Source organism: Triturus cristatus, chromosome 3_1 (genome assembly GCF_964204655.1).
Source record: "Triturus cristatus chromosome 3_1, aTriCri1.1, whole genome shotgun sequence".
NCBI classification, from domain to species: Eukaryota; Metazoa; Chordata; class Amphibia; order Caudata; family Salamandridae; genus Triturus; species Triturus cristatus.
In genome coordinates, this window is record NC_140583.1 from 482,738,021 (window position 1) to 482,763,065 (window position 25,045).

At 46.1% G+C, this 25,045-nt stretch overlaps 1 protein-coding gene across 1 annotated transcript in view; it reads right to left on the reverse strand.

Moving 5' to 3' along the window:
• Positions 1 to 25,045, reverse strand: part of IQGAP1 (IQ motif containing GTPase activating protein 1) — a 532,553-nt gene that overhangs the window by 259,544 nt on the left and 247,964 nt on the right. The window contains exons 15-16 of the mRNA XM_085644306.1: positions 22,984 to 23,147; positions 4,364 to 4,454 (exon numbers count right to left, since the gene is read on the reverse strand). Of these exons, the coding sequence (XP_085500432.1) occupies positions 4,364 to 4,454; positions 22,984 to 23,147 (255 nt within the window). The remainder of the gene's footprint in view (positions 1 to 4,363; positions 4,455 to 22,983; positions 23,148 to 25,045) is intronic.

A 25,045-nucleotide genomic window follows, 5' to 3' on the forward strand; every position in this document is an offset into this window, starting at 1 on the left:
CAGCCCAATGGGCATCAAGGCGCCTAACATAATATATTGAATAACCATGCAATGCTTAATAATAGGCTTTCCCAAAATACCAGGTCTTGAGAGCTCTCTTAAAGAGAGGCAAGGATGAAAGGGCCTTGAGCTCGCAGGGGAGAGCATTCCATAGTCGAGGGGCCACTGATGCAAAGGCTCTACCTCCCCATCTTGTCTTTTTAGTGCGGGGGATAACAAGGAGGTTCTGTTGAGAAGATCTGAGACATCTGCTGGGTACTTAGTTAGAAAGTAGAGATCCCAGTCCGTCGGCCGGTCCTGCTGTAAGAGCCTTATGGACTAGGCAAGTAATTTTAAAAGAGATGCGTTGCTCAATGGGTAGCCAATGAAGATTCTTCCTGGCTAATGTGGCGGAGGCGGAGCAAGGAAGGTCCAGAACAAATCTCGCTGCTGCATTCTGTGTTACTTGCAGGCGATGTACCAATCCCTTGTTAATCTCAGTGTATAGCGCATTGCAATAATCTAAGCGAGATCCAACCAATGCTACCACTGTTTGTTTTCTTGCCTGCGGGGATAAGTAGTGAGCTATTCTGCAAAGGATTTTTAGAACTCCCCAGCAGGTAGCTACAGTTCTATTGATCTGTAGGTTCATGGCCAACTCGATGTCAAAGATGACCCCCAGGTTTCTTGCCGACTGTGAAGGAGTCGGACAGGTTCCCAGTGATGGCGGCCACCATTCACTCGACCAGGCGTCCCTGTCCTTTCCGAATATCAGCACCTCGGTCTTGTCGCCATTCAGCTTCAAGGAATTGAGCGTCATCCAATCGGCAACCGATTGCATGCAACTCCTAAAGCTGAACGCCATGGCCTCCTTTAAATGCGCTGGTGGAGCCCTTGTGACGCCTAGAGCGTCCGGATCGCCTTCCGGCGTGCCTCGCCTGTAATAAGATGGCCGCCGCCGGGCTTCAGAGTGTAACTGGAGTGAAGTGTAACCCGCAAAATAGCGGTGCGTTTTAGCCTCAGAGCAGCTATTTTATCGTGCAAGTATGTGGTCAAGAATTTTAAAAACAGGGGAAATGCAAAATCATACAAAATGAAATATACAAATCGGGTAGTTTAAAAACGCCTAAAATTCGGCAAAGCAATCTTATGCTGTCTTCCTCAATCAAACCGGAGACGGACACGGCTACGATAGTCGTTCTCCCTAAGACACAGCCTCCGTCGCAGTCCTGCTCAGACTACCGACCGATATCTCTTATTAACACTGAGATCAAAATATACACCACCATCCTGGCACAACGGCTGCGCCCTTGCCTCGACTCGCTGATCCACCCGGACCAATGTGGGTTTATGCCGAACCGGGGAACTCGACACTGCTTGCGGCGTCTGCATCTCGCCATGGCTCACCGAGAGCGCCTCTCTCCTCATTTGGCTTTGTTGTTGGTCGACTTTGAAAAAGCCTTTGATTCGGTGGGGTGGGTCTACCTTGAAGAGGTATTGGAGAGGATGGAGTTCGGTCCTCAATTCCGCGCCATGGTCCGGATCTTGTACGCGGCTCCACGGGCCAGGGTGTTGGTGAATGGGGCTCTATCTCGCCCGTTTTCTATCGGGAGAGGGACGTGTCAGGGCTGCCCGCTCTCGCGCCTCCTCTTTGCCTTGGCAATGGAACCTCTGGCTGTTCTGGTCCGTTCAGACCCTGCTCTCCGTGGGTGGGACTGGCCGGGCATGGTCCCCGATAAATTAGCTCTGTATGGCGACGATGTCCTCCTTTACCTCTCAGACCCAGCTACTTCTGGTCCTACTTTGCGTGGGATTCTTCGCCGGTTCGGTCGGGCGTCAGGTCTCCGTCTCAACCCCAGGAAATCGGTCTTCGTTCCGCTGCACCCGGCTAGAGATTGCTTCGATTGGCAGTCTGATATTCCCCTCTGGAGGCTATCTTTTAAGTATCTGGGTATCTGGGTCACCCTTCTACCGGAGCTCTGTTGGGCTCTTAACGTGGCTCCCGTGGTCAACAAAGCCAGATCAGACCTGGCGAGATGGCAATCGCTCCCAATGAATCCGTTGGGGAGGATTGCTCTCTACAAGATGATGATCCTTCCCAAATTCCTGTACATGCTGCAAAACACGCCCTGCTCTTTCCCTCGTCCGAGGTTCTGGGACAAGTTTCTATGGGGTGGCGGTAGGGCCCGTCTGGCCCTCGGCCGGTGCCGGATTCCATCACACGACGGAGGTATGAGCATGACCAACCTATATTTATACTACCTTGCGACTCGGCTCCTGGTGGTCCATGACTGGTTCTCAGGCGGGTGGGACGATCCGGCCTACAGGCTGGAGGTACAGCTACTGGGGTTCCCTTCTATTCAAAATATGCTCTACGGGGCGACGCTTCCTCGGTCGCTTCCAGATGTTGTACGGGCCCCCTTTTTGGCTTGGCGTGCCGCTCTACGGCATACCCGGTGGTCGGAGAAACTGACCCGCGTTACACCACTCTGGCATGGCACTTGGCTGCGGGAGGTTACGGGCTTGGAAGGATTTCGGGTGTGGGATCTCCTTGGGATCTCCTGTTTAGGCGATCTGTGGCGGGGGAGTCGCATGTGCTCCTTCCGGGAACTTCAGGCTCGCTTCTCGTTGTGCCCCTCACAGTTTTACAAATATCTCCAGCTGCGCCACGCGATTCGGTCCAACGTCCCTCTAGATTCGCGGATCCCTGACCATAGCCCACCAGAAGCGCAGTTGATGATGGGGTTTCTGGGTAGGGGGGGGGGTATCTCCCATATTTACCGGGCCCTGGTCAATAACACCCCAATGGACTGGGAGGACACGAAATTGCGCTGGGAGGCCTGGGTGGGACCGCTGGATGAGGCCGATTGGAGGGACGCCCTTATGGCACCTAGGACGATCACCTCCTCGGCCAGGCTGCGGCTCATCCAGCTGTCTTATTTGCATACCGCCTATCTGACCCCGGAGCGCCTCCACCTTGCGGGTCTCTCTCCAGATGCTTCCTGTGCACGTTGTGGGGCGGACCCGGCGGATTTTTTCCACATGGTGTGGACCTGCCCGTGTCTGGGAACATACTGGGGCGAGATTGAGACTGAGCTAACTGAAACACTGGGGTGGGAAGTTCCCCATGATCCCAAATGGCCCTGCTGGGGATAACAGACGGTCTAGACGGTTCCCGTCATGAGAAATTATTCCTCACTACAGCTTTGGTAGTAGCGAAACGAGATATTGCCGCCGCCTGGAAGCGGTCTGACCCACCCAAATGTGCTACGTGGAGGAGGGGGGTGGACTGGTGCGCAACACAGGAGCGCATGATTTATTCGGTACGGGGCTGCCCTAAGAAGTTTCACAGAGTGTGGGGGAAGTGGCTAGGGGGTATAATTTAGGGGTGTCAATGCGGGTGGGGGGAGTGAAGTGGTCGGGGAGGGGGTGGGAGGTATTGCTGTTGAAGGTAAATGAACGTATAAGATATCTTTTGATGCCAGTTCGCTTGGACGGTTGTCCATGTATTTTTGTATGTTTATTTGCAAAAATAAAAAAATGTGCTTATCAAAAAAGAATAGCCTGGTCTTTAAAGCTTTGTGGAAGGGGAGAGACTAGAGTAGACTGGATAGTGAGAAGGGTCAGTGAGCATTTCAGCTGTGTGAATGACTATAATATACAAGATTATCAGTGAGGTCAGTGTAAATTGACTCTCGAGTAAGCCTACAGAATGATGGACTGTCAGGGTGGGATCAATGGAAAAGATCTCTGAGGAATAGACTACAGAAGATCGGATGGTGACAACACTTTGTCCTTATTGAAAAGGATGAACCACTGGTGAGGTCAATGTAAACTGCCTCTGTGGGAGAGACTAGAGGACTCGGGACCACCAGTGGAGTCAATGTATACTTTCTAGAGAACAACAGAAGAGTTAAAGAATGGACTGAAACTTGTTGAAACACACGTTGAGTAGATAGTCAGTTTTTGGGAGAATGCAAATAAAAGTGGAATTAATGTAGTATTGCCTCTCTTTACGTACCCTAGATAGTTACGGGGAGAATTATGTTGCAGCTGTTTTGCTGCTCTTTTTAGGCATGCAGTGGCATGGAGTTGCATTTCTGACATTACTGTTCTTGAGAAAATACAAAGTGTTATAAAATTGCAGTATTTTGGCCCAAAGATACATTGATGACAACCCGGTATTGCTGCATTTCAAGAGCACGGACTGTGGCTGAAAGCAGGAATGATTATATAAGAATACTGATACTTCCACCAAGTTGCTATTGCCCCCACTCCCAACCTTCTACCTCCTCTAGTATTTCCCCTTCATTTTCCAAAGCCTCTACGAAAAGTAATTATAGGCCAGCTTTTATTTTGAAAGAATATCAGCCTGGCTACATACATCGCTGAGCATCCTCAGTCTCCTTATTGGACCGGTGAATTCCATCCTGGATCTCATCCAACCATAAGACAGCAGACTCGTCCTGGGTTTCCTGTAGTACAAAGAAAGAGGAAGGGCCTTAAATGGTTTTCATATAGAAGCTCGGCTGTGCCTGAAACCCTAAGTATTTAATATGCTTGTAAATTTGCAAATACAAGCACGCTGCAGCCATCTGCACAACTCTAAGGCACAGGAGTTACACTTGCACAATAGCAACCAGAGGCACACATTTCATTCAATTTTTACAAATGCAGTACATGAACAAGATAAACATACACAGGTTGAAAAAGTGTGAATCGCATGGACATACTTTTTTTCCAGAACTAGTGAAACACATACACAGTATAAAAGTATATTAAAATGGTGTGATAATAGCAGAGCTTTAAATCAGGTAAACTGTAAAATTCATCTGACTTGTATGAAATGTATTATATAAATTTAGCAATTTTTAGTTTAATACATTTTCAGAAAAGCATACCTTGACATTTCAACTGGTGTTAAATCCATAGTGGCAACACACAGCATGCCCAGGGCCCAGTTTTCTTACCAGTAATAAAAACCCTAGCGGAGGAGCTATAACTGAACCAGAAAGATTCCCTTTAGGAGAGGCCAAGACACAGGGGAATTTACCATGCAATGCCTTTACCACACATTGCCTTTACAACAAAATATTAAGTATATATCAGGTATCAGTATGTTTATAGAGGAAACAGTTACGTGAAGGAAACGTAGACTGTGGTACAAAAGAATATAAATGTCGCTTTATTTTTATGCTTTGGATTTCCCTTGAATGTTGTAATATGCACTTGCACTTTACAGGAAGTAATTAAGTTTAAATGGATTTAATTACTTATAAGGGTTTTGTTAAACAAAGATAATTATGAGAAAAAGGTTTGTTTTGGAGCACTTGCTTGAAATGACATGCATTAGAGAAACCACTTCAAGATGGCACCATCTTTTATATAGGAAAAAAAAGGAAGGTGGAATGTAATCTGAGTAGTCCCTTCTTACTGGCTAAAATGTGTTTAAACTATCGAGAATGAAAACACTATGTCGTGAGCAAGGTAGCGTTAAGCTATCGAAACGCGTAGATAGGTGTCTCGTCGAAATAAAGGAGACCCAGTTTTGAAGAATCCCTTGCTGTGCTGCGTGATTATTTACAGAGGATAATAGGATAACTGATATTTTTTAGGCGGGGCGGCCGCCGATTCAGCAAGCACCGTCGGCGTTCAGGAAGCACGCCAGTGAACCGTCTACCTACCATTGAGAGTGAGAGACAGGTGTGCCCCCTAAGGAACTCGGAAACCCGCCCGACTGATCCACCGAGGTGCGGCTGTGCTACGGTGCGATACGGAGAAGCGAAAACCGGGAGAGGATTCCTGTGACCTGCAGTCGGACGATTGCGGTGAACGAGATAGCTTTCCCGGCCAAGGACTCCAGTAAGCTGGGAAAAGCTGGGCAAGTATCCGGGAAGCTGAGGAGCCGAACGAGTAAAAGTTGGACTCTCACCAACGAAAGAATACTGTTGGTGAGTACAAGTTCAGCACATTACCGCAAGGGATTATAATTGGGTATCAATTATGAGTGACGAGGAGTGTTTAGCACGAGAGCTAGAAGCTAAAAAGCTCTTTGAAGATACCGCGTTGCCGCGTATAGCGGATAATACTGTTCCAGCGACAACAGGAGATAATGATTTAATGAAACTTCTACAGGAATACGAAAAAACTTAAAAAAAGAGAAATCTCACGTTGGTGGGAAGTGGCGTCGTTACGACAGTATTTACAAGTGGGACGGGTCCCGAGGGGGCAATGAATAATGACAACACCAACTTATGAGAATCCTCATGTCGAAATGCTAAGTGAATGGGCAGAGAATAGCGCCGCCAGTTCAACGAATATGATGCGTATATTAGTAAAGTACGCAGGACTGGAACGAGAAGAGGTATTGGATAGAATTAAGGAATTGAATAAAATATTTGATGGTCATGTGGAAAAAGGGAAAATAGAAAAATTCAGAAATTACTTAAAATTGAAACTGGAAAAATATGAGAAACGTATAAAAGATAGGAAAGCCACCAAATTTATACGAGATAGATTGGATTATGAAACAGGGCCTATCTATACCTTTGCTAAAAAATTCGATTCTGTTCGGAGGCAACAAATCCAGAGTGGAGTATCACGACAGCAAGATGTCTCTCAAAGTGAATTGAGTGAACTAAGTTCAGATACTGGATCCGAACAAGAGCAGGAGAGACACAGAGACCCAAAAGATATCCGATTGGGGGTAACGGATGAGTTCCGTTTTTTACAGCTGGAACGGCAAACAGATTTCCAACCCTCGAGAGGCCGTGGAAGGGGCAGAGGCCGAGGAAGAGGAGGCAAAGAAGGGGAGGAGAAGGATATAGAAGAAGTACAAGAAAATCAAACAAAACGCTCAATGCGGTCCAATACGAAAAAGACAATAAGGAAATGAATTTAAATAAAACCATCATGAATTTAAGCACAATTTCCCTGACAGAAGAGGAGAATAGTGTTTTAAATTTGGGACTTTCGTACTGTGATGACAATGATTTCAATTATCCACATAGTAGAATGGATCTTTATCAGTTTGTGCGTAAACTTAAATTAGCTAAAATGTTTGCGAATATGAAATCCTTCGTTCTCCCCGAAGGAGGAGTACAGCATAATGCAGAGGATGAATCAAATCGTCTGACAGTAATGGATGTACCTGTGTTAGAAAATCTTTTGGGATTATATGAAGAAGAAGAAGAAATTAATCCCAATGAGATACCTATAGAAGAGATTGCCTCAACTACTGACATTTCATTCAAATTAAAGAATAGTGACTACACCCCATATAGATTGAATTCTAAATATATACCACAGATGCCACGGGACAATGTGGATATTTTTTCGGACAATGTTACTAAAGATCTAAAGAATCTGTATAGTAAATTGGCGGAAACCCGAAATAAGAAAGGAAAAGGAGGTAATCCTCGGAAAGCACAAATACAAAGAACAGTGGAGAGAATACAAAAAGATGGGGGTGTAGTAGTAAAACCGTCAGACAAAGGCCGTAATGTTGTTTTGTGAGGGAGAGAATTGTATAAAAAAGAGGCTCTAAATCAATTAAATAACATTGAATGCTATAAAAGGATTGAAATGACAGATTTTAATTTGGTTAAGGAACAATATCATGAAAGGTTGGATGAATGGAAACAGGAAGAACTAATTAATTGGGATGAATATAAGTTCTTAAAGCAACATAATCCTGTTTTGCCTGTGTTTTATATGTTGCCTAAAGTACACAAGAATGCCATTACACCACCAGGGAGACCCTTCTCCTCGTGCAGGAGTTTATTTGAAAATACCTCGAAATATGTAGATTATTTTTTAAACCCAATTGTTAGGACCCTAACCTCATATATTAAGGATTCAACAGATTTTTGGAAATATATATATGATGTTAGATGGGAAGAAGATCTAACCTACCTCCTGAGGCGCCTCCTGAGGCGGAAGCCGGGAGAGCAAAACGAAGCCAAGCATTCCTTTAAAAACATCACTGATTTGTCTGTGGGCGCGCTTTTAACTCACCACGCCGCAGGGCACTTGATAATCACGACCGGGCACGGGTAGCGGATTTCAGCTCCCCTGATCTCCCCTCCCGACGCCAGCACCGCGAGGAATCGGGGCACGCCCCTTTTTTAGGCCACGCCCACCGCGACGAGTATAAAATGCTGAATACTAGCGCCATATACACGATCTAACCTACCTCCTGAGGCGGAAGCCGGGAGAGCAAAACGAAGCCAAGCATTCCTTTAAAAACATCACTGTCATTTGTCTGTGGGCGCGCTTTTAACTCACCACGCCTCAGGGCACTTGATAATCACGACCGGGCACGGGTAGCGGATTTCAGCTCCCCTGATCTCCCCTCCCGACGCCAGCACCGCGAGGAATCGGGACACGCCCCTTTTTTAGGCCACGCCCACCGCGACGAGTATAAAACGCTGAATACTAGCGCCATATACACGATCTAACCTACCTCCTGAGGCGGAAGCCGGGAGAGCAAAACGAAGCCATGCATTTCTTTAAAAACATCACTGTCATTTGTCTGTGGGCGCGCTTTTAACTCACCACGCCGCAGGGCACTTGATAATCACGACCGGGCACGGGTAGCGGATTTCAGCTCCCCTGATCTCCCCTCCCGACGCCAGCACCGGGAGGAATCGGGACACGCCCCTTTTTTAGGCCACGCCTATTTTACCCTCCCTCTCGGCCACCGCATATATCATGTGCCTCGGCCGGAAGCGCAGCGGACGAGCGCAGCGGGAGCGCCGTCTGCGCGCCGAAGGCGCGCCTAAGGCAAGCCCGTCTGCGCCCGTCCGCGCCAGGCCAAGCCCAGTGCCCACGACCCATGCTACACCGTCCCCACTTCCACTAAGATACAACCAGGAAACCCTGCTCGGGCTAAGGGAGCTTCCTCCCGCGATCTGTCGCGGTAGCATTATCGCAGCGGATGGACACTCCCGCTGTTTAAACTGAGCATATAGGTTAACCCCACACCCCCCCCCTAAACCAAGTTGGCTCAGGCTGGCTCTGCTGAACTGCAGATCCCTTCCGAAGCACCAGGCAGAAATCAATATACTCCTGCAGGACTCGAAAATCGAGGCCCTCTTTCTCACAGAAACCTGGCTGACTTTAGACTCGGAGCCAGATATCATCCATTCACTCCCCTCTGGTTACCTTATAAAGCACCAAAACAGACCGTCCGGTATCGGAGGTGGAATAGCGATCATCTACCGAGATCACCTGTCCTGTCAGTTTAAAGAAAGCCCCATTCTGGATTGTGAAAACGTACATTTCTCGATCCATCAGCCCCCATCCACTACCATCTCAGGGATACTAATCTATCGCCCGCCAGGCCCACAACAACGATCCTGTGACTCCCTAATGGACATCACCTCCTCCCTCGCCTGCCTATCCCCAAACTTCACGGTATTGGGAGACTTGAACATCCACTTTGACGATCCCTCGAACAAAACAGCTGCCGATCTCAAAGCAGATCTAGCCTCCCTGAACCTCCATCTACAAAGCAACCAGCCCACCCACAACAAGGGCCACCTGCTGGACCCCATATTCACCAACCTCACGAGATTAGTTGTCAACACCCCCCTCCCCATCCCATGGTCAGACCACTCCCTAATCTCCTTTAAGCTACAATGCTCGGCTGCGATACCAGAGAAACCTCCCCCCCAAGCACCCTCCCGTCCGTGGAAAAATCTGGACATAAACGCCTGGACACAAGCACTCACTTCCACCTTACCAGTACTGGACCCAGACCCCTCCAGAGCAGACGCCCAACTACACAAATGGATCACCCAATCCCTCGACGATACCTTGCCAGTCAGACCCCTCCCCAGTAAAAAGAAATCAGCCAAATCATCATGGTACACCCAAGAACTACGCAACCTCAGGAAAAACTGCAAAAAACTAGAGTGACTTTGGAGAAAGATCTGGACGACGGAAAGCAAAAAAAGAGTACAGGGACGCCATCAAGCACTACAAAAATTGCGTAAAAAACACCCAAGCAACCTACTTTGAGGAAAGAATAGCAGCGGCTTCCAACTCGGCGAAAGAAACCTATCGTATTGTTCGTCTACTCACCAAAATTCCAGACCCCTTACCCATACCCGATCCATCGGGCATTAGATGCAACCAGCTTGCTGAGTTCTTCTCATCAAAAATCGACAAAATTCTGACCTCACTTCCAGCCCCTAATTCCTCTCAAATTCCAGTCATCCCCTCCCATTGCCTCGAAGCTCCACGCCTCCAAATTTTCCCCCAGATTACCACGGAGATATTTCTATCCACTCTACAAACCGTAAAAAGTGGTGCTCCATCAGACCCAGCCCCCATGAGCAAATTAAAGCTAGTCGCCCCCACTGTTGCCCCTCTTTTTGCCCACCTCATTAACGCCTCTCCCTCACTGGGCTCTGTCCCAGCCAACTGGAAGAAAGCCACTGTTAGGGCTCTTCTAAAGAAACCCCACCTCGATCCCACGGACCCTACCAACTTCAGACCCATCTCTCTTCTTCCGGCTATAAGCAAAGTAGCCGAACGAATCGTCAACCACCAACTTTCCAACTTCCTGGAAACCAACAATCTTCTCCGCAAATCTCAGACAGGGTTTAGACCCGGACAGGGAACTGACACCGCTCTGTTAGCCGTGGTCGAGGAGGCCAGAACCATCATAGACGCAGGAGGATCAGTGGCAGTGATCCTCCTCGACCTGAGTGCTGCCTTCGACACGGTGGATCATGGCATCCTCATCCACCGACTAAGTTCGATAGGACTCTCTGGCTCCGCCCTGTCCTGGATCAAATCCTTTTTGGAAGAAAGAACCTTTCAAGTGTCGGATGGCTCAGCAGTGTCTACAGCCCAGCCCCTTCTGTGTGGGGTCCCCCAGGGCTCCTCCCTGAGCCCCACACTTTTTAACGTCTACATGTCCCCTCTAGAAGACGTTATTGCCCCATTTGGCATAAAAACAGTCATGTATGCCGATGACACCCAGCTGGTGGTCTCGGTCAACCAGAAGAGTAAAAGCCTAGACAATCTGGCAAGATGTCTTGAGAGTATTTTCCACTGGATGTGTGAATCCCGATTAAAACTAAACGGAGAAAAATCCGAGATACTTCTCCTGGGGAACCCTCACAAACTCCCTCCATCCCTATCCTGGCCACCTTGTATGGGAACGCCTCCTCCTCCCAAACCTGAAGTCAAAAGCCTTGGCATATGGTTGGACCAAGACCTCAACTTCAAAACTCAGGCCAGAAAAACCACGGGCACCTGTTTTGGCCTCATTCGAACGGCGCGAAAGATCCTCCATCTGATCCCATTCCAATCTAGGAAATTGCTGCTGCAGGGGTTGGTGAACTCCAGACTGGATTATGGCAACGTCCTGTACCTGGGGGCACCAGCATCAGTTATTCATAAACTGCAATGCGCTCAGAACGCTGCGGCCAGACTCCTAACCGGAACCAAACCGAGATGCTCTGCAAAACCAGCACTCAAAAGCTTGCACTGGCTTCCAGTTAAAGAAAGGATTACTTTTAAATCCCTTTGCATCTCTCACAAGATATTGCATGGTAAAGGCCCCCAGATTCTGAGATCCTTCATCAAACCCCATATCTCTAGCAAACAACTCAGATCAGACTCCCTCTCCCTTGCCAGCGTTCCCAGAATAAAAAATTCCCGATCCGGGGGGCGCATGTTCTCCTACAACGCCCCTAAATTATGGAACGCCCTTCCACTTGTCATGCGTAGAGAACACAATCTTTTGGCCTTTCGTAGGCAACTAAAAACTTGGCTCTTTCCATAAACCATCCCTTTCCTACTCTCCCCCTCTGGAACGGTAAGCTAGGCCAGCGCTGGGACGCCCAAGGGTAGCTACGCGCTTTACAAATCCCAATTCAATTCAATTCAATTCAATTCAAGATAGCATGTTGTTATTGACATTAGATATAACAACCCTGTACACGAGCATACGACATGAGGACGGCCTTAAAGCCACTGAATTTTATTTGAATCAGAGACCCCTAAGATTTTTAAGGCATAATTGTATGCTGCTGGAAATGATGAAGTGGTGTCTAACTAAAAATATGTTTTTGTTCGGTGATTAATTGTTTCAGCAAGAGAGGGGAACGGCGATGGGTACCTGCTTCGCCCCCAGCTACGCTAATTTACATCTGGGCTGGTTGGAGGAGCAGGTACTCAGAGGGCCAACACTAGAACATTGGCTAGAACATGTCTTGCTATGGGTACGATTCATAGACGACGTCTTCGTGCTGTGGCAGGGCACGGAGACTGAGATCAAGCAATTCATGAAAAACTTGAATGATAATACTCTTAATCTAGCATTCACCGGCAATTACAGTAAAACTTGTATAGACTTTTTAGATATCAGGGTGAAGGTAAGAGAGGGAAAGCTAGAGTCAACAGTTTTCCGTAAACCTACTGCAGGGAATACAATTCTTCATGCGGATAGTGCCCACCCAGCCCCACTTATTAGGAGCATTCCTTTCGGAGAATTTTTCAGAGCACGTCGAGCTTGTAGTAGTGAGGAAGAATATCTGAATACCGAAAGTGATATGACAGAAAGGTTTTTACAAAGAGGGTATTCACTTAATGTAATCAACAGGGCCGCTTTAAAAGCCAGGAAGATAGATAGGAAAAAGGCATTATTTGAAGCCTCCAAAACAAGTAAAAGGAAAAAAATCCCGAATGACGGCTTAAGTAACTGTAGGTTTATAACCACTTTTAATACAAGCCATATAGAGGTTAGAAGGATTTTGAGCAAACACTGGCATTTGATTAAATGTGATACTGTATTAGGCCCAAAGATGAAAAAACACCCAGACATTACATTTCGGAAGTCCAAATCATTAAAAGACAGAATGGTTAGCAGTGAATTTATTGAACAGAGAAAATCGGGACAATTAAGTTGGTTAAGTAAGATGGGATTTTTAAAATGTTTTAAATGTAAGGCGTGTCAACATGGAGTGAATTGCACGCAGTTTACTACTATTTTTGATAAAACCATTAAAGTTAAAGGACATCTAACCTGTAGATCCAACTTCGTGGTATACTGGCTACAGTGCCCCTGTAAGAAGGTTTATATAGGTAGTACCACTTTACCGGTTTTTAAACGTATTCTACAACATAGAAGGGCCATAGTGAATAAGGATAGGACTTATCCTATTGCTAGACACTTTGAGAAATATCATCAGAGTAATCCTGAAGGTCTACAGTATAGTTGTATCGCGGAAATCCCTAGGAAAAAAAGAGGAGGGGATAGGGAGAAAGAACTCCGCAAGCTGGAAACCTACTATATACTAGAATTTGACTGTAAGGAACCACATGGTTTGAATGTAAATGAGGATTTGTTCACATGCCTTTAAGAGAAGTAAAAAAGAATGAAGTGTTCCGGTTAGTGAAAACAAGTCATTGTCTAAATAATGAAGTGCTGATAACAGTTTTTTTTCATTTTTTGTTTTAAAAAAAATATATATTTTTTTTTGGGGTAAAAATAGGATACAGAATATACTTAACCTTTCTTCCCCAAATATATTTTAAAGTATGAGAGGGACACAAACAAAGGAGTAATACAATTAGTTTTTTCAGGCCTCAAGGATAAGGCGGACATGTATCTTTGTATAAGCATTTTATGATTAAGTACTTTTGTATCTAGTACTGAAGAATAGTATCCTGAATTTTATGAGAATGTTAAAATAGGTTTACTTAAAGCACTAGCACTTTATTAATTCAAAAATGGTTTACATAAGCACTTGCACCTTGTAACAATTTTAGAATGAGTATTGGTTTACATAAGCACTTGCACTTTGTAAAAATATGTTTATAGAGGAAACAGTTACGTGAAGGAAACGTAGACTGTGGTACAAAAGAATATAAGTGTCGCTTTATTTTTATGCTTTGGATTTCCCTTGAATGTTGTAATATACAATTGCACTTTACAGGAAGTAATTAAGTTTAAATGGATTTAATTACTTATAAGGGTTTTGTTAAACGAAGATAATTATGAGAAAAATGTTCGTTTTGGAGCACTTGCTTGAAATGACATGCATTAGAGAAACCACTTCAAGATGGCACCACCTTTTATATAGGAAAAAAAAGAAAGGTGGAATGTAATCTGAGTAGTCCCTTCTTACTGGCTAAAATGTTTTTAAACTATCGAGAATGAAAACACGGTCGTGAGCAAGGTAGCGTTAAGCTATCGAAACGCGTAGATAGGTGTCTCGTCGAAATAAAGGAGACCCAGTTTTGAAGAATCCCTTGGTGTGCTGCGTGATTATTTACAGAGGATAATCGGATAACTGATATATAATATGTATGCCGAGGTTTTCGCCAAAAAGGTACCAGCACTCCCAAATTTTCATGGAAACCGGAACAGACGATAACAGACCCAGCTGTATGTGGAAAATGAGTTTTCATTCTTCTAAGCTCAGCATGCCTGCCATGACGCGTTTCCGCCTACCAGAGGACTTGTTCACATAGAATATATATATTCACTAAAAAAAACAAAGGTTATAGGGATGTTATAGTTAGGGTGAGATTTTACTCATACAAAACCAGAGAAATTCAGCTGTTATAGATAGCTGAATTAACTATAACTCGTGCCCCCGCAATGCACGCACTGCATCACTCATGACATGGTCGATGACATCACTGATGACATCTCAAATGTCTTCACTCATGACATCAATGATGACATCAGCCACAGCATCTCTGACACACCCATTCATCCAACTGTAAAATCTTTTATACACCCACTGCCACTTCCACACACCCATTTAGAAACCCATTCACAGACCCATTCCAGTACTTACACACCCACTGTCTGATTCATAGCTGTACACACACATCCACTTGCTCATCCATACTGAATTTCTAAGGTTTTTAAAATTCTGTTTGGTAACTAGAACATCCTTGTAACCTTTGTTTTTTTACAGTGAATTTCTAAGGTTTTTTAACTAGCAGTCACGTTTGCAGAGTAGTGGGAAAGGGGGCTGGGCCTCCAACCAGGTCTCAGGAGTTCTGCTGTGTAGGACTTACAGAAGGTACTAGGAGGGCTTCTTGGCCCCCAAGGTCCCTCAGGAGTAAAGTGAACTTCATCCCCAACCAGTTGTGCACCAGGAGGCATGTTTGCAGAGTGGTGAATAAAGGGGCCTGGCCCCGAAGTCCTCTTAGCAATCCCACTGTGTGGGACTTACTGGAGGTAACAGGAGGGGTAGCTAGCCCCAAAGAACGTCCTTAGGGGCAAACTACCCCTCCTATTACCTCAAGTAAGTCCCACACAGCAGGTTTGCGGAGTTCGGATAGCAGGCCACACTTTAGGACTCCTAAACTGAGAAAAATCCTAATTTTAAGACTTTCGGTATTCACAGAAGGCATTTATGAGTCCTAAAGTTAGGACTCCTAACTTCTGTGAATACCGAAGTGAGTAAGTGTCTTCTGCGAATACCAAAATGAGTAAGTGCCTTCTGTGAATACGAAAATGGTAGTAAGTTTAGGATTTTGTCTTAAGTTAGTTCTGTGAATCGGGCCCATTATCATTATTTAGACGATAATTGTTGGATGGTTTACATAGTAAACATTTTCGGGGCTCGGCTTATGTGCAGACGATAAGAGCCAAGCAAGACCATTGGCTCAGGTCTGGCTCTGCTCTCCCTGTAAATGTGTTGGCTCTGTCCATAATGCTCTTCCCAGCTTTTGTTGCACTTCCCTGCACCGCTTAAAAGACTTTAAATTCATCTCTAGGCACAAGAGACATTTTATTTCCTCGCAATGATCGGAGCTTGCAGTCAAGGCAGGAAGGGAAAGGGTGCCTTGACTGCTTAGATTAGAAAGAGGATTTACTTTTTTTTTTCTTTTGTCACTTTTTTAAGCTGTGAGGGATCCCTAAAAAGATACATCTCGAAGAGCGCTTTCTTGACAGCAGAGTGTCCCATTCGATGTTCGTTTTCTGGGGTAATGAAACCTGTTTTAGAAGGAGATTCTTGGGTCGACCACACTATAAGACTCCATTGCCTCTTCAGCTGCCACTTGGTGATTTACTCTGTGGTGGTCTCCTGACTTGTAACACTCCTCTCCAGGGGCCTTGTGTCTGGTCTCGGGTGTGGTGATCCCTCCCTGTGGGTGCTTTTTTGTGGTGGTGCTTGCATTATTTTGCCATTGGCCTTGAAATCATTCAGTGTGGTGACTCATTGTTGTATCTTTTCAGACATTGCCTGCCCTTGAGTAAGATCGGGCTTCCTGTTTCAGTGGCCAGTGAGCGTGTTCTCCTGTTCAAGTCATGACGCTACTGTAAGGTCATCATTTACTATGCTTTAAAAGCAAATTCAATTTAAAATATAATGAAAAATGTGTTCTAGAATGCACCAGTTTTGCCATTTTCCCCCCAAATTTTCTTGGGTGAGAAATCCCGCAAGCGCACCTTGTAGTGGTCAGGGTCGTTCGCTGCGTTTGCTTGCTACACACTGTACAGGGGGTAGATCAGACAAAATTTGCCAGGGCTGCTTCGTGTTCACAGTCTGGTCCTGATCAAGAAATCCAAGAATGCAGAGGAGCAGTACCGTGAAACCTCAGTATTTCAAAGAGACTTGAGCAGCATGACAGCCAGGAGCAGTGGAGAGATGTTCGTGATTGATTGATGGGTAACAAAAGGGGTCCCTTGCAAAAACTGATCATACCTATGGTTAAAGAATTGCTCTATCAAAAAGGCAGGTAAGAAATATTCGAAAGAGGAAGACAGGGTGGGAACTTCCGTTTATTTATTTATCCCCCCTCCCCGGCAACCTTAAGAGAAGTACCAATTCTTCAATAGGGCTTCTAAATGTAAAAAAAAGATAATACTAGCATCAGTATAGAGAATAGATGCTATGAGACACCTTTACATATCACTTGGAGCTACAGTGGACCCTGGGTGGAATTCCAAAAAGCGGGCAGTACAGCTAAGTAACTCCACCAGAAGAAGCCGCCGCCCACAATACATATATACAGAAAGGAGAACGCAGATACCCAAAGAACGGATGTAAATACAACAAAGCAAGATGAGAGAGCTGTGCTGGCAAAACAGTCAATGAAGACTACACATAGGATTGTGCAAGAGCCTCTGTGTTCACTGAAAAGGCCTACTGTTGCCAGGAGAGAGAAGATCGCTGTTGACGAGTACATAAAGTGCCCCAACGAGTACATAAAGGGCCCCACACAACGGTGTCACAAGGCGTTAGGTTTTGAAACACTGTCACGCAGAAACTCAATTTTGGTCTCAGTAAAGACAATTCCCCATGGGCAGACGCAAATCCATGGTCCATAAAACCTCCATGGTCTGGCGAGAACCCATCCCATGTTACTGGGGTTTCACTTCCCACTTAACGTGCGTCGTTTTGCACATTCCTCCGAGTTTCAAACTGAATCCGTCAAACTTTCCAGCAAACCCCCAACTCTCTCCACGGAAAAAATGAAATATCATTTGCAGACACGAATTTTCCAGCCGGATCGAAAATCGAAATACCCCCAGCACTTCTCATTAAAAAGGTTTTATTTGTCTGAGCATTTGCATCGTGTTCAATTAGCCTCTGACATTAAATGACTTCCTTTTATTTTAAAGTGCACATTTTACTGTGCTGCTCTCGAAATGCTGAACGGATAGAGATGGGTGTGTTTAATCCCCACTCTTCAGTGGAAGGCGAGCTGTATGTAACACCTCTTGCCTTTTCTCTTGGGAGGAACAAAAATAAATTATAAAGATCCAACTGCCCGGTTGTTAGCCCTTTATCGCCGAATTTTGCCAATTAACATTGCGCCTGCCTTTCCATCTAAAAGATATTTCCCCTACACGTCCTACGAAGCACCTGGACGCTTATTCAACCTACTGGCCGGGTGGACCACCATCCCAGAAGAAACTAAACAGGTCTAGGTTGGTGGGGTTCCTACAAAACCAAAAATAGCCTGAAGCAATTTGTATAGCCAGTGATTTCACACTTTCAGCCCACTTCTTTACGTCAAATCTGGGCCTGATGTTATTTCACTTTCTAAAAATGACTGTATGAGGCATGAGGGAGGAGGCCCCGCCGCCAAGTGCATGCCTAAATAAGGCGATGTCATCGAATGTGAAAAGGGCGGCCAGCCTGGCACTGTCCACTGGTGCTCACTGAAGAATGGCTCATTTCACCCGCTTCCGCCGCTGCAGGAAATGCTTCAGCTGAAAGGCAGTTCCTGAACTGGTTTAACACTTTCCAAGCTCCTCCAGTTTTCCCTCCGAGGCATCGTCAAAGCACAGGCCACTGGTGAAGTGAATTAACCCTACCTTCACTTTATAGGGAAAGCTGCACGTCTCCCCTGGACGTAAAAACAGTTAACTCGGCCCTTTTCTTGCCCTGGGCCGTCCGTGCCACAATCTCTTGCTTTACAATTTTCTCCTTCTGTGTTTGTCTTTTTTTTTTTTTTTTTTTAACAATTTCCATTATTTGGCTCAATAGTCTGTGCGTCTCATTTGTTGGGACACCAGACTCGGAGTGCCAAGAGGCACAAAGCAAACGACAACATCGAACAGGAGCAGGAGAGCTTTGAGCACTCCGGGGGCTGCAGGGAAGTCCCCCTTACATCACACTCACTGGAGCCACCCCTTACGTCACACTCACTGGAGCCACTCCTTACGTCACACTCACTGGAGCCACTCCTTACGTCACACTCACTGGAGCCACCCCTTACGTCACACTCACTGGAGCCACCCCTTACGTCACACTCACTGCAGCCACTCTTTACGACACACTCACTGCAGCCACCCCTCCCGTCCCATTCACTGCAGCCACTCTTTACGACACTCACTGCAGCCACTTCTTCGACACTCACTGCAGCCACACCTTACGTCACACTCACTGCAGCCACACCTTACGTCACACTCACTGCAGCCACACCTTACGTCACACTCACTGCACCCACACCTTACGTCACACTCACTGGAGCCACCCCTTACATCACAATCACTGGAGCCACTTTTTACATCACACTCACTGCAGCCACCCCTTACATCACACCCACTGGAGCCACTCCTTACATCACACTCACTGGAGCCACTCCTTACATCACACTCACTGCAGCCACTCCTTACATCACACTCACTGCAGCCACTCCTTACATAAAACCCACTGGAGCCACTCTTTACATAACACCCACTGCAGCCACCCCCTTACATCACACCCACTGGAGCCACTATTTACATCACACTCACTGGAGCCACCCCTTACATCACACCCACTGGAGCCACTCCTTACATCACACTCACTGCAGCCACCCCTTACATCACACTCACTGCAGCCACTCCTTACATCACACTCACTGCAGCCACTCCTTACATAAAACCCACTGGAGCCACTCTTTACATAACACCCACTGCAGCCACCCCCTTACATCACACCCACTGGAGCCACTATTTACATCACACTCACTGGAGCCACCCCTTACATCACACCCACTGGAGCCACTCCTTACATCACACTCACTGCAGCCACCCCTTACATCACACCCACTGGAGCCACCCCTTACATCACACTCACTGCAGCCACCCCTTACATCACACTCACTAGAGCCACCCCTTACATCACACTCACTAGAGCCACTCCTTACATCACACCCACTGGAGCCACTATTTACATCACACTCACTGGAGCCACTCCCTACCTCACTCACTGGAACCACTCCCTACATCACACCCACTGGAGCCACTCTTTACATCACATCCACTAGAGTCATCACTCACATCACACTCTCTGGGGCCACCCCTTACATCACCCTCACTGGAGCCACCCCTTACATCACCCTCACTGGAGCCACCCCTTACATCACTCTCACTGGAGCCACTCTTTACATAACACCCATTGCAGCCACCCCTTACATAACACCCATTGCAGCCACCCCTTACATCACACTCATTGGAGCCACTTCTTACATCACACTCACTGGAGCCAACCCATACATCACTCACTGGAGCCACTCCTTACATCACACTCACTGCAACCACCCTTACATCACACTCACTACAGCCACCCTTACATCACACTCACTGGAGCCACTCCTTATATAACAGTCACTGGAGCCACCCCTAACAGCACACTCACTGGAGCCAGCCCCTGGGGAAGGCAGGCGAGTGGCAGGAAATAAAGACCCAAGGCGTGGCACAAACCAACCAATGGTCCATTACCCTGGCATAGGTACATTCAAGCCTAGCACCAGGTGGTCATGTTTCTGGGTAATATGATATGCTTGGTCTGTTCACACCTTCTCCGCCGGATACAGAAGCTCAGGTCCTATACATCGAAGAGCACATATCTAATAAACGAGATACAGGATATAAATAACCTATACAACACGGGACGTTCTCATCATGTATAGCGAGCACTTATAGCAGAAGGTGAACTGCTGATACTATCGAGAACAGGTAACAAACCACGCAGCTAATGAAGCATTCTTTTTATATTACTGCAGGTTTATAAGGCGAGGCCTCTTTGTGCATGTAAAAGACACACAGTTGATGGACGGAATGAAGAACAAATCAAAACATTCACCCCCAGTCAAGAGATCTGGGTTAAATCCATCATTCTTTTGCTCACCATACCACCCCAGTTTAGACCTGGTCATATGCAAATCAGTCTTGACCCTGTGCCTCATGGGAACAGTCCAGCCCGAACTGCCAAGCCAGGTCCTCCCTGGACCGGAAACAAGCATCCTAGGACCGATTTCAGGGTTTCACCCCTCTTCAGCCGGGATAGCTTGATTCCAGTGGCACAGTGAGCCCAGGACCCACGTCTGGGCATACCTGGCGCACTTAGGGCGAGAAAGCAAAAGACACACAATTGATGGACGGAATGCAGAACAAATCAAAACATTCACCCGAGTCAAGAGATCTGGGTTAAATCCATTATTCTTTTGCTCACCATGCCACCCCAGTTTAGACCTGGTCATATGCAAATCAGTCTTGACCCTGTGCCTCATGGGAACAGTCCAGCCCAAACTGCCAAGCCAGGTCCTCCCTGGACCGGAAACAAGCATCCTAGGACCGATTTCAGGGTTTCACCCCTCTTCAGCCGGGATAGCTTGATTCCAGTGGCACAGTGAGCCCAGGACCCACGTCTGGACATACCTGGCGCACTTAGGGCGAGAAAGCAAAAGACACACAATTGATGGACGGAATGCAGTACAAATCAAAACATTCACCCGAGTCAAGAGATCTGGGTTAAATCCATTATTCTTTTGCTCACCATGCCACCCCAGTTTAGACCTGGCCATATGCAAATGTCTTGACCTTTGAGCATGTCCCTAGTCCAGCCTTAAAAATCTCCTTTACGTCTGCTCATTAGCCTTAGCAAGAGGCCGCCACAGCACACGGACGAGTACATGCGCACGAATGTGCTTACGTAATCGGACAGCTATAGGGGCCCAGGGACTCGCCCTTCCCAGAGACTAGCTTCAGGGAGGTGTTTTGGGGAGGGACCACCCCCCCTTAAATAAATGCATTTATGACTTGAGAGTTCAGGCTGGCGGCCCTGATTCGGGTCTCCTATGCCTTTGTTGGTTAATCTTGTCCTCGCTTAACTAAAAGATTTCAATATGTTGGGGGTAGGGGGTGTACGTGTGTTTTTATTAATCAAGAACGTAGACAAGGGGCCACCTAATGCAAATCAGTATTAAACCTGGTCCTCACGTCAACAGTGTATCCCAAACCTTGACCATCCCTCCACCCTTCGTCATACTGTTTTTTAATTGGGTAATTTAAGATTCACCTCCCCCAAAATCTCACTGAGTTAGCTACACCCCTGGCACTTCCAGAGCGCACAGTTAAAGGGAGACCAGCAGCCGCAACCATGTTATTTTGCCATTTTTTACAATGGTTTAAAGAAATATATTCTGAAAACGATCTTTATTGCGCATAACATCAGGGATTATAATGTTGTCCTTCGTTTCTTGTGTGCCTTGGAGGCGCCTACTTTATATTTTAGTGTTGCCTCTTAGATCTGGGGAACAATTCGAATTAGAAAAAGTATTTTTATCCGATTGTTGTTCTTGTTTTGTACACTGTTTTAATACTGTATGAGTGCATAATTGTTTTTAGCCGTTTTTAATCTAATTGATGTACAGGAATTTGTACTATTTGCTTTTTAATGGCCTAATGTGATTGTGCCTAATAAATATTTCTGAACCCGAACTACTGTAATAAATGAAAACAGTGTTGAACGTAGTGCTCATTATAATTTCCCCAAGTCACCACAGCTGCTATGACTCACTAGAAACACGCAGGCGACTTTCCGTTACCAGGGTTTCCTGGAAACCAAGACTAGTAATGATGAGGGCAGAATTATTGCACATCAAGTAGGTATTGGAATGTAAATTTCGCCTGTTCTTCCTTTTACTATTTTTTTTAGATTATCTCTTCGTCACACAATACACGTTGTGGGTACACCCGGTCATCTTTAGTCTTACTTTTATAAACTACAGATTTCTAATGTACAATCAATCTCGCTATACACGAGCTTCGGTATTGCGTCACGTGAACTAGAAGTTTCTGTTAAGTGTTTAGTTGAAATGTATCCAAAGCACAAGGTCCTTGTCAAAGGATAGGGAGGGCTGCCTGTCTAATCCGGTCACTGGATATGGGCGGAATGCCCAACCGGCTGCTGCTGGAGAGGTGGCGGCAGATCAGAAGCTCACCGGAAGTCACCAATGACCCTGACCTCCGTCCGCTTCCAAGGTCATTCGGAGCTCGGATGACTTCCGCCGCTCGGCATCGCAACATTCTCTCAAGTAAGTGAACCTAGTGATCAGAGCCCAGAACGGCCCGTTTGTCACACGGTTTCTCTGCTCGCCAGTCACTTGCGTATTGCCGACGCTCATTCGGTACTGACATTGTAGTAAAAACACTTTTACCTCTCGGATCCCATCCCTCTAATTTACTGATCACTGCAGTTTTATCCAGTGCCAGGCTGAAAAAGAGCTGCGCCCACTTCTTACCTGCGCCTTTTCTCTCTTGGCACGAACCAGAGTATCCTGGTAGTGCTGGGCCACGTCAGGCTCCACGCCCTCCAGTTTCGCTGCAGGGAACTGCAAAGCAGCCAGTGTTTTCTTCGGGTCCCCTTCATCCAGCGCTTCATTAATAAGTCCAATGGCTACAATCCCTGAAAATCAAAGATGGACACTTTATGGTTAGAAGATCTTAAGCTGTTAGGTAGGAAAATCGTCATTGTTTATACAAAAACAGCGTTGATAGCTCAAAATAAATAAAGAATGAACGAGAATCGTGTCCTGCTGGGACAGCTTGAATATTAATCCATCCTATATGAAAGATGGTAGCCCACTAGCTACCTCTGGCTAAATCAGGATACAACTGTTTTTGTTCTTAAGACTACGCAAGCAATCAGACTTCTATCTCCTTCCTGAAGCAAGAAATGGTTAGGAACGTTGGGGATTCTCTTAAGACCAAGGGGATTTTTGATCACCCGCAAGCCAGTGGCGGCTCCTCTGCTAAGGCGGAGGAGCATTGCCCCACTGATTTCAGCAGTGCAAAAGAGGAAAAATAAATCACTAACAAAACGCAGTTGTTATTTTATTTTTCCCTTGCGGGGCAGGGTAGTGCTAAGCTGTTCATAGAGCAGGCAGATGAGTGGTGAGCATTCAAGTGTGCATGACAGTTTGGCCGGCCGTCTTGGGCTGGCCAAACAGTCATGTGCACTTTCCATGTTCTTCACCAGAATGCAATGCACAGCCTGGTGAGGAACATGCACAGGTTCCCACTGCCTATCTGAGTGCCGACCTACGGCGCTCAGACCAATCACAACATGGCATTTCAGCGTTGTGATTGGCTAAGGGGAAACTTGTTTGTTTCCAGATTACATTCCAGAATCGTTGAAGAGAAGAGGAGGAAAGACGCGGGGTTAATAACTCCTTGTAAGTAATATTAGAATCCTAGAAACCCCTTACCCTGCTGATATAGCCAATAGTATTTTGTCTGGTGCCTCAAAAGTCCTTTATGGGTAGCTGGATCAGTAGTTAAAATACATGAACTAACACGATTAAACCCAGAGATTATTCCCAGGAATTCCAATACAAACGAACTCCATCATGGTCGGCCTGAACTTATTACTTTCCCCCCGGTCTCGTACGACCAGAGAGTGAGTCGCTTTGTGTTTTTAGGAGCTTTACTTACTGGAAATCTTTTTAAATTGCATATCTTTGGTTCAACTGATTGGATTTGTAATTTTGGTCTCAAATATTTTATTACATTTTACTCAATTTTTCCAATTTGGTCTGGGAGTTTTCTTGTGCTGTGTTTTCACTTTATTATTGTTTGAAGTGCTGCATACACACTCCACACCCCGCCTCCAAGTCAAGCCATACTGCTTTTATGCCAAGCTACAAGAGGGTCAAGCACAGATTAGTGTGTGGTCTGCTAATGTTTCACCATAGTTGTGGTCCTCCATTTGATGTACCAAGGCAGGCACACTAACTTATTGTACATTCACAGCACACTTAACTATCCATCACTGTGAGCTCCATGCATTCTACCATTACAAGTACACCAACATTCAGTACACGCATTTAGTCTGCGCGCACTATTCAGCACTGAAGCTTTCCTATACTGTAACAGGGTAGGTCATTTGCAAACACAGACCCTGACAGTACACACACTCAACATGTGCGCCGCATAACGTTTCACCCTTCAAGTATTGTACTTCACGAAAGGCACACATACATCCAACATATGCTTCCATTGTGCACGCACTGTACAACACTGCATCTTTCATGTCATGTATTTCTTGCAAATGCAAAAAGAACAATTGATGGACAGAATGTTGAACAATGTCAAACATTCACCCCAGTACAGATATCGGGCCTAAATCCATCGTTTTTTTGCTCCCCATGCCATTCCAGATTAAACCCAGTCATAAGCAAATCAGTCTTGACCCTGTTCCACACGGGAATAGTCCAGCCTGAACTGCCAGGCCAGGTTCTCCCAGTGTCACTGGATTAAAACTAGCCTGGCTGATGAGGGGGTGATGCCCCGAAACCGGTCCCA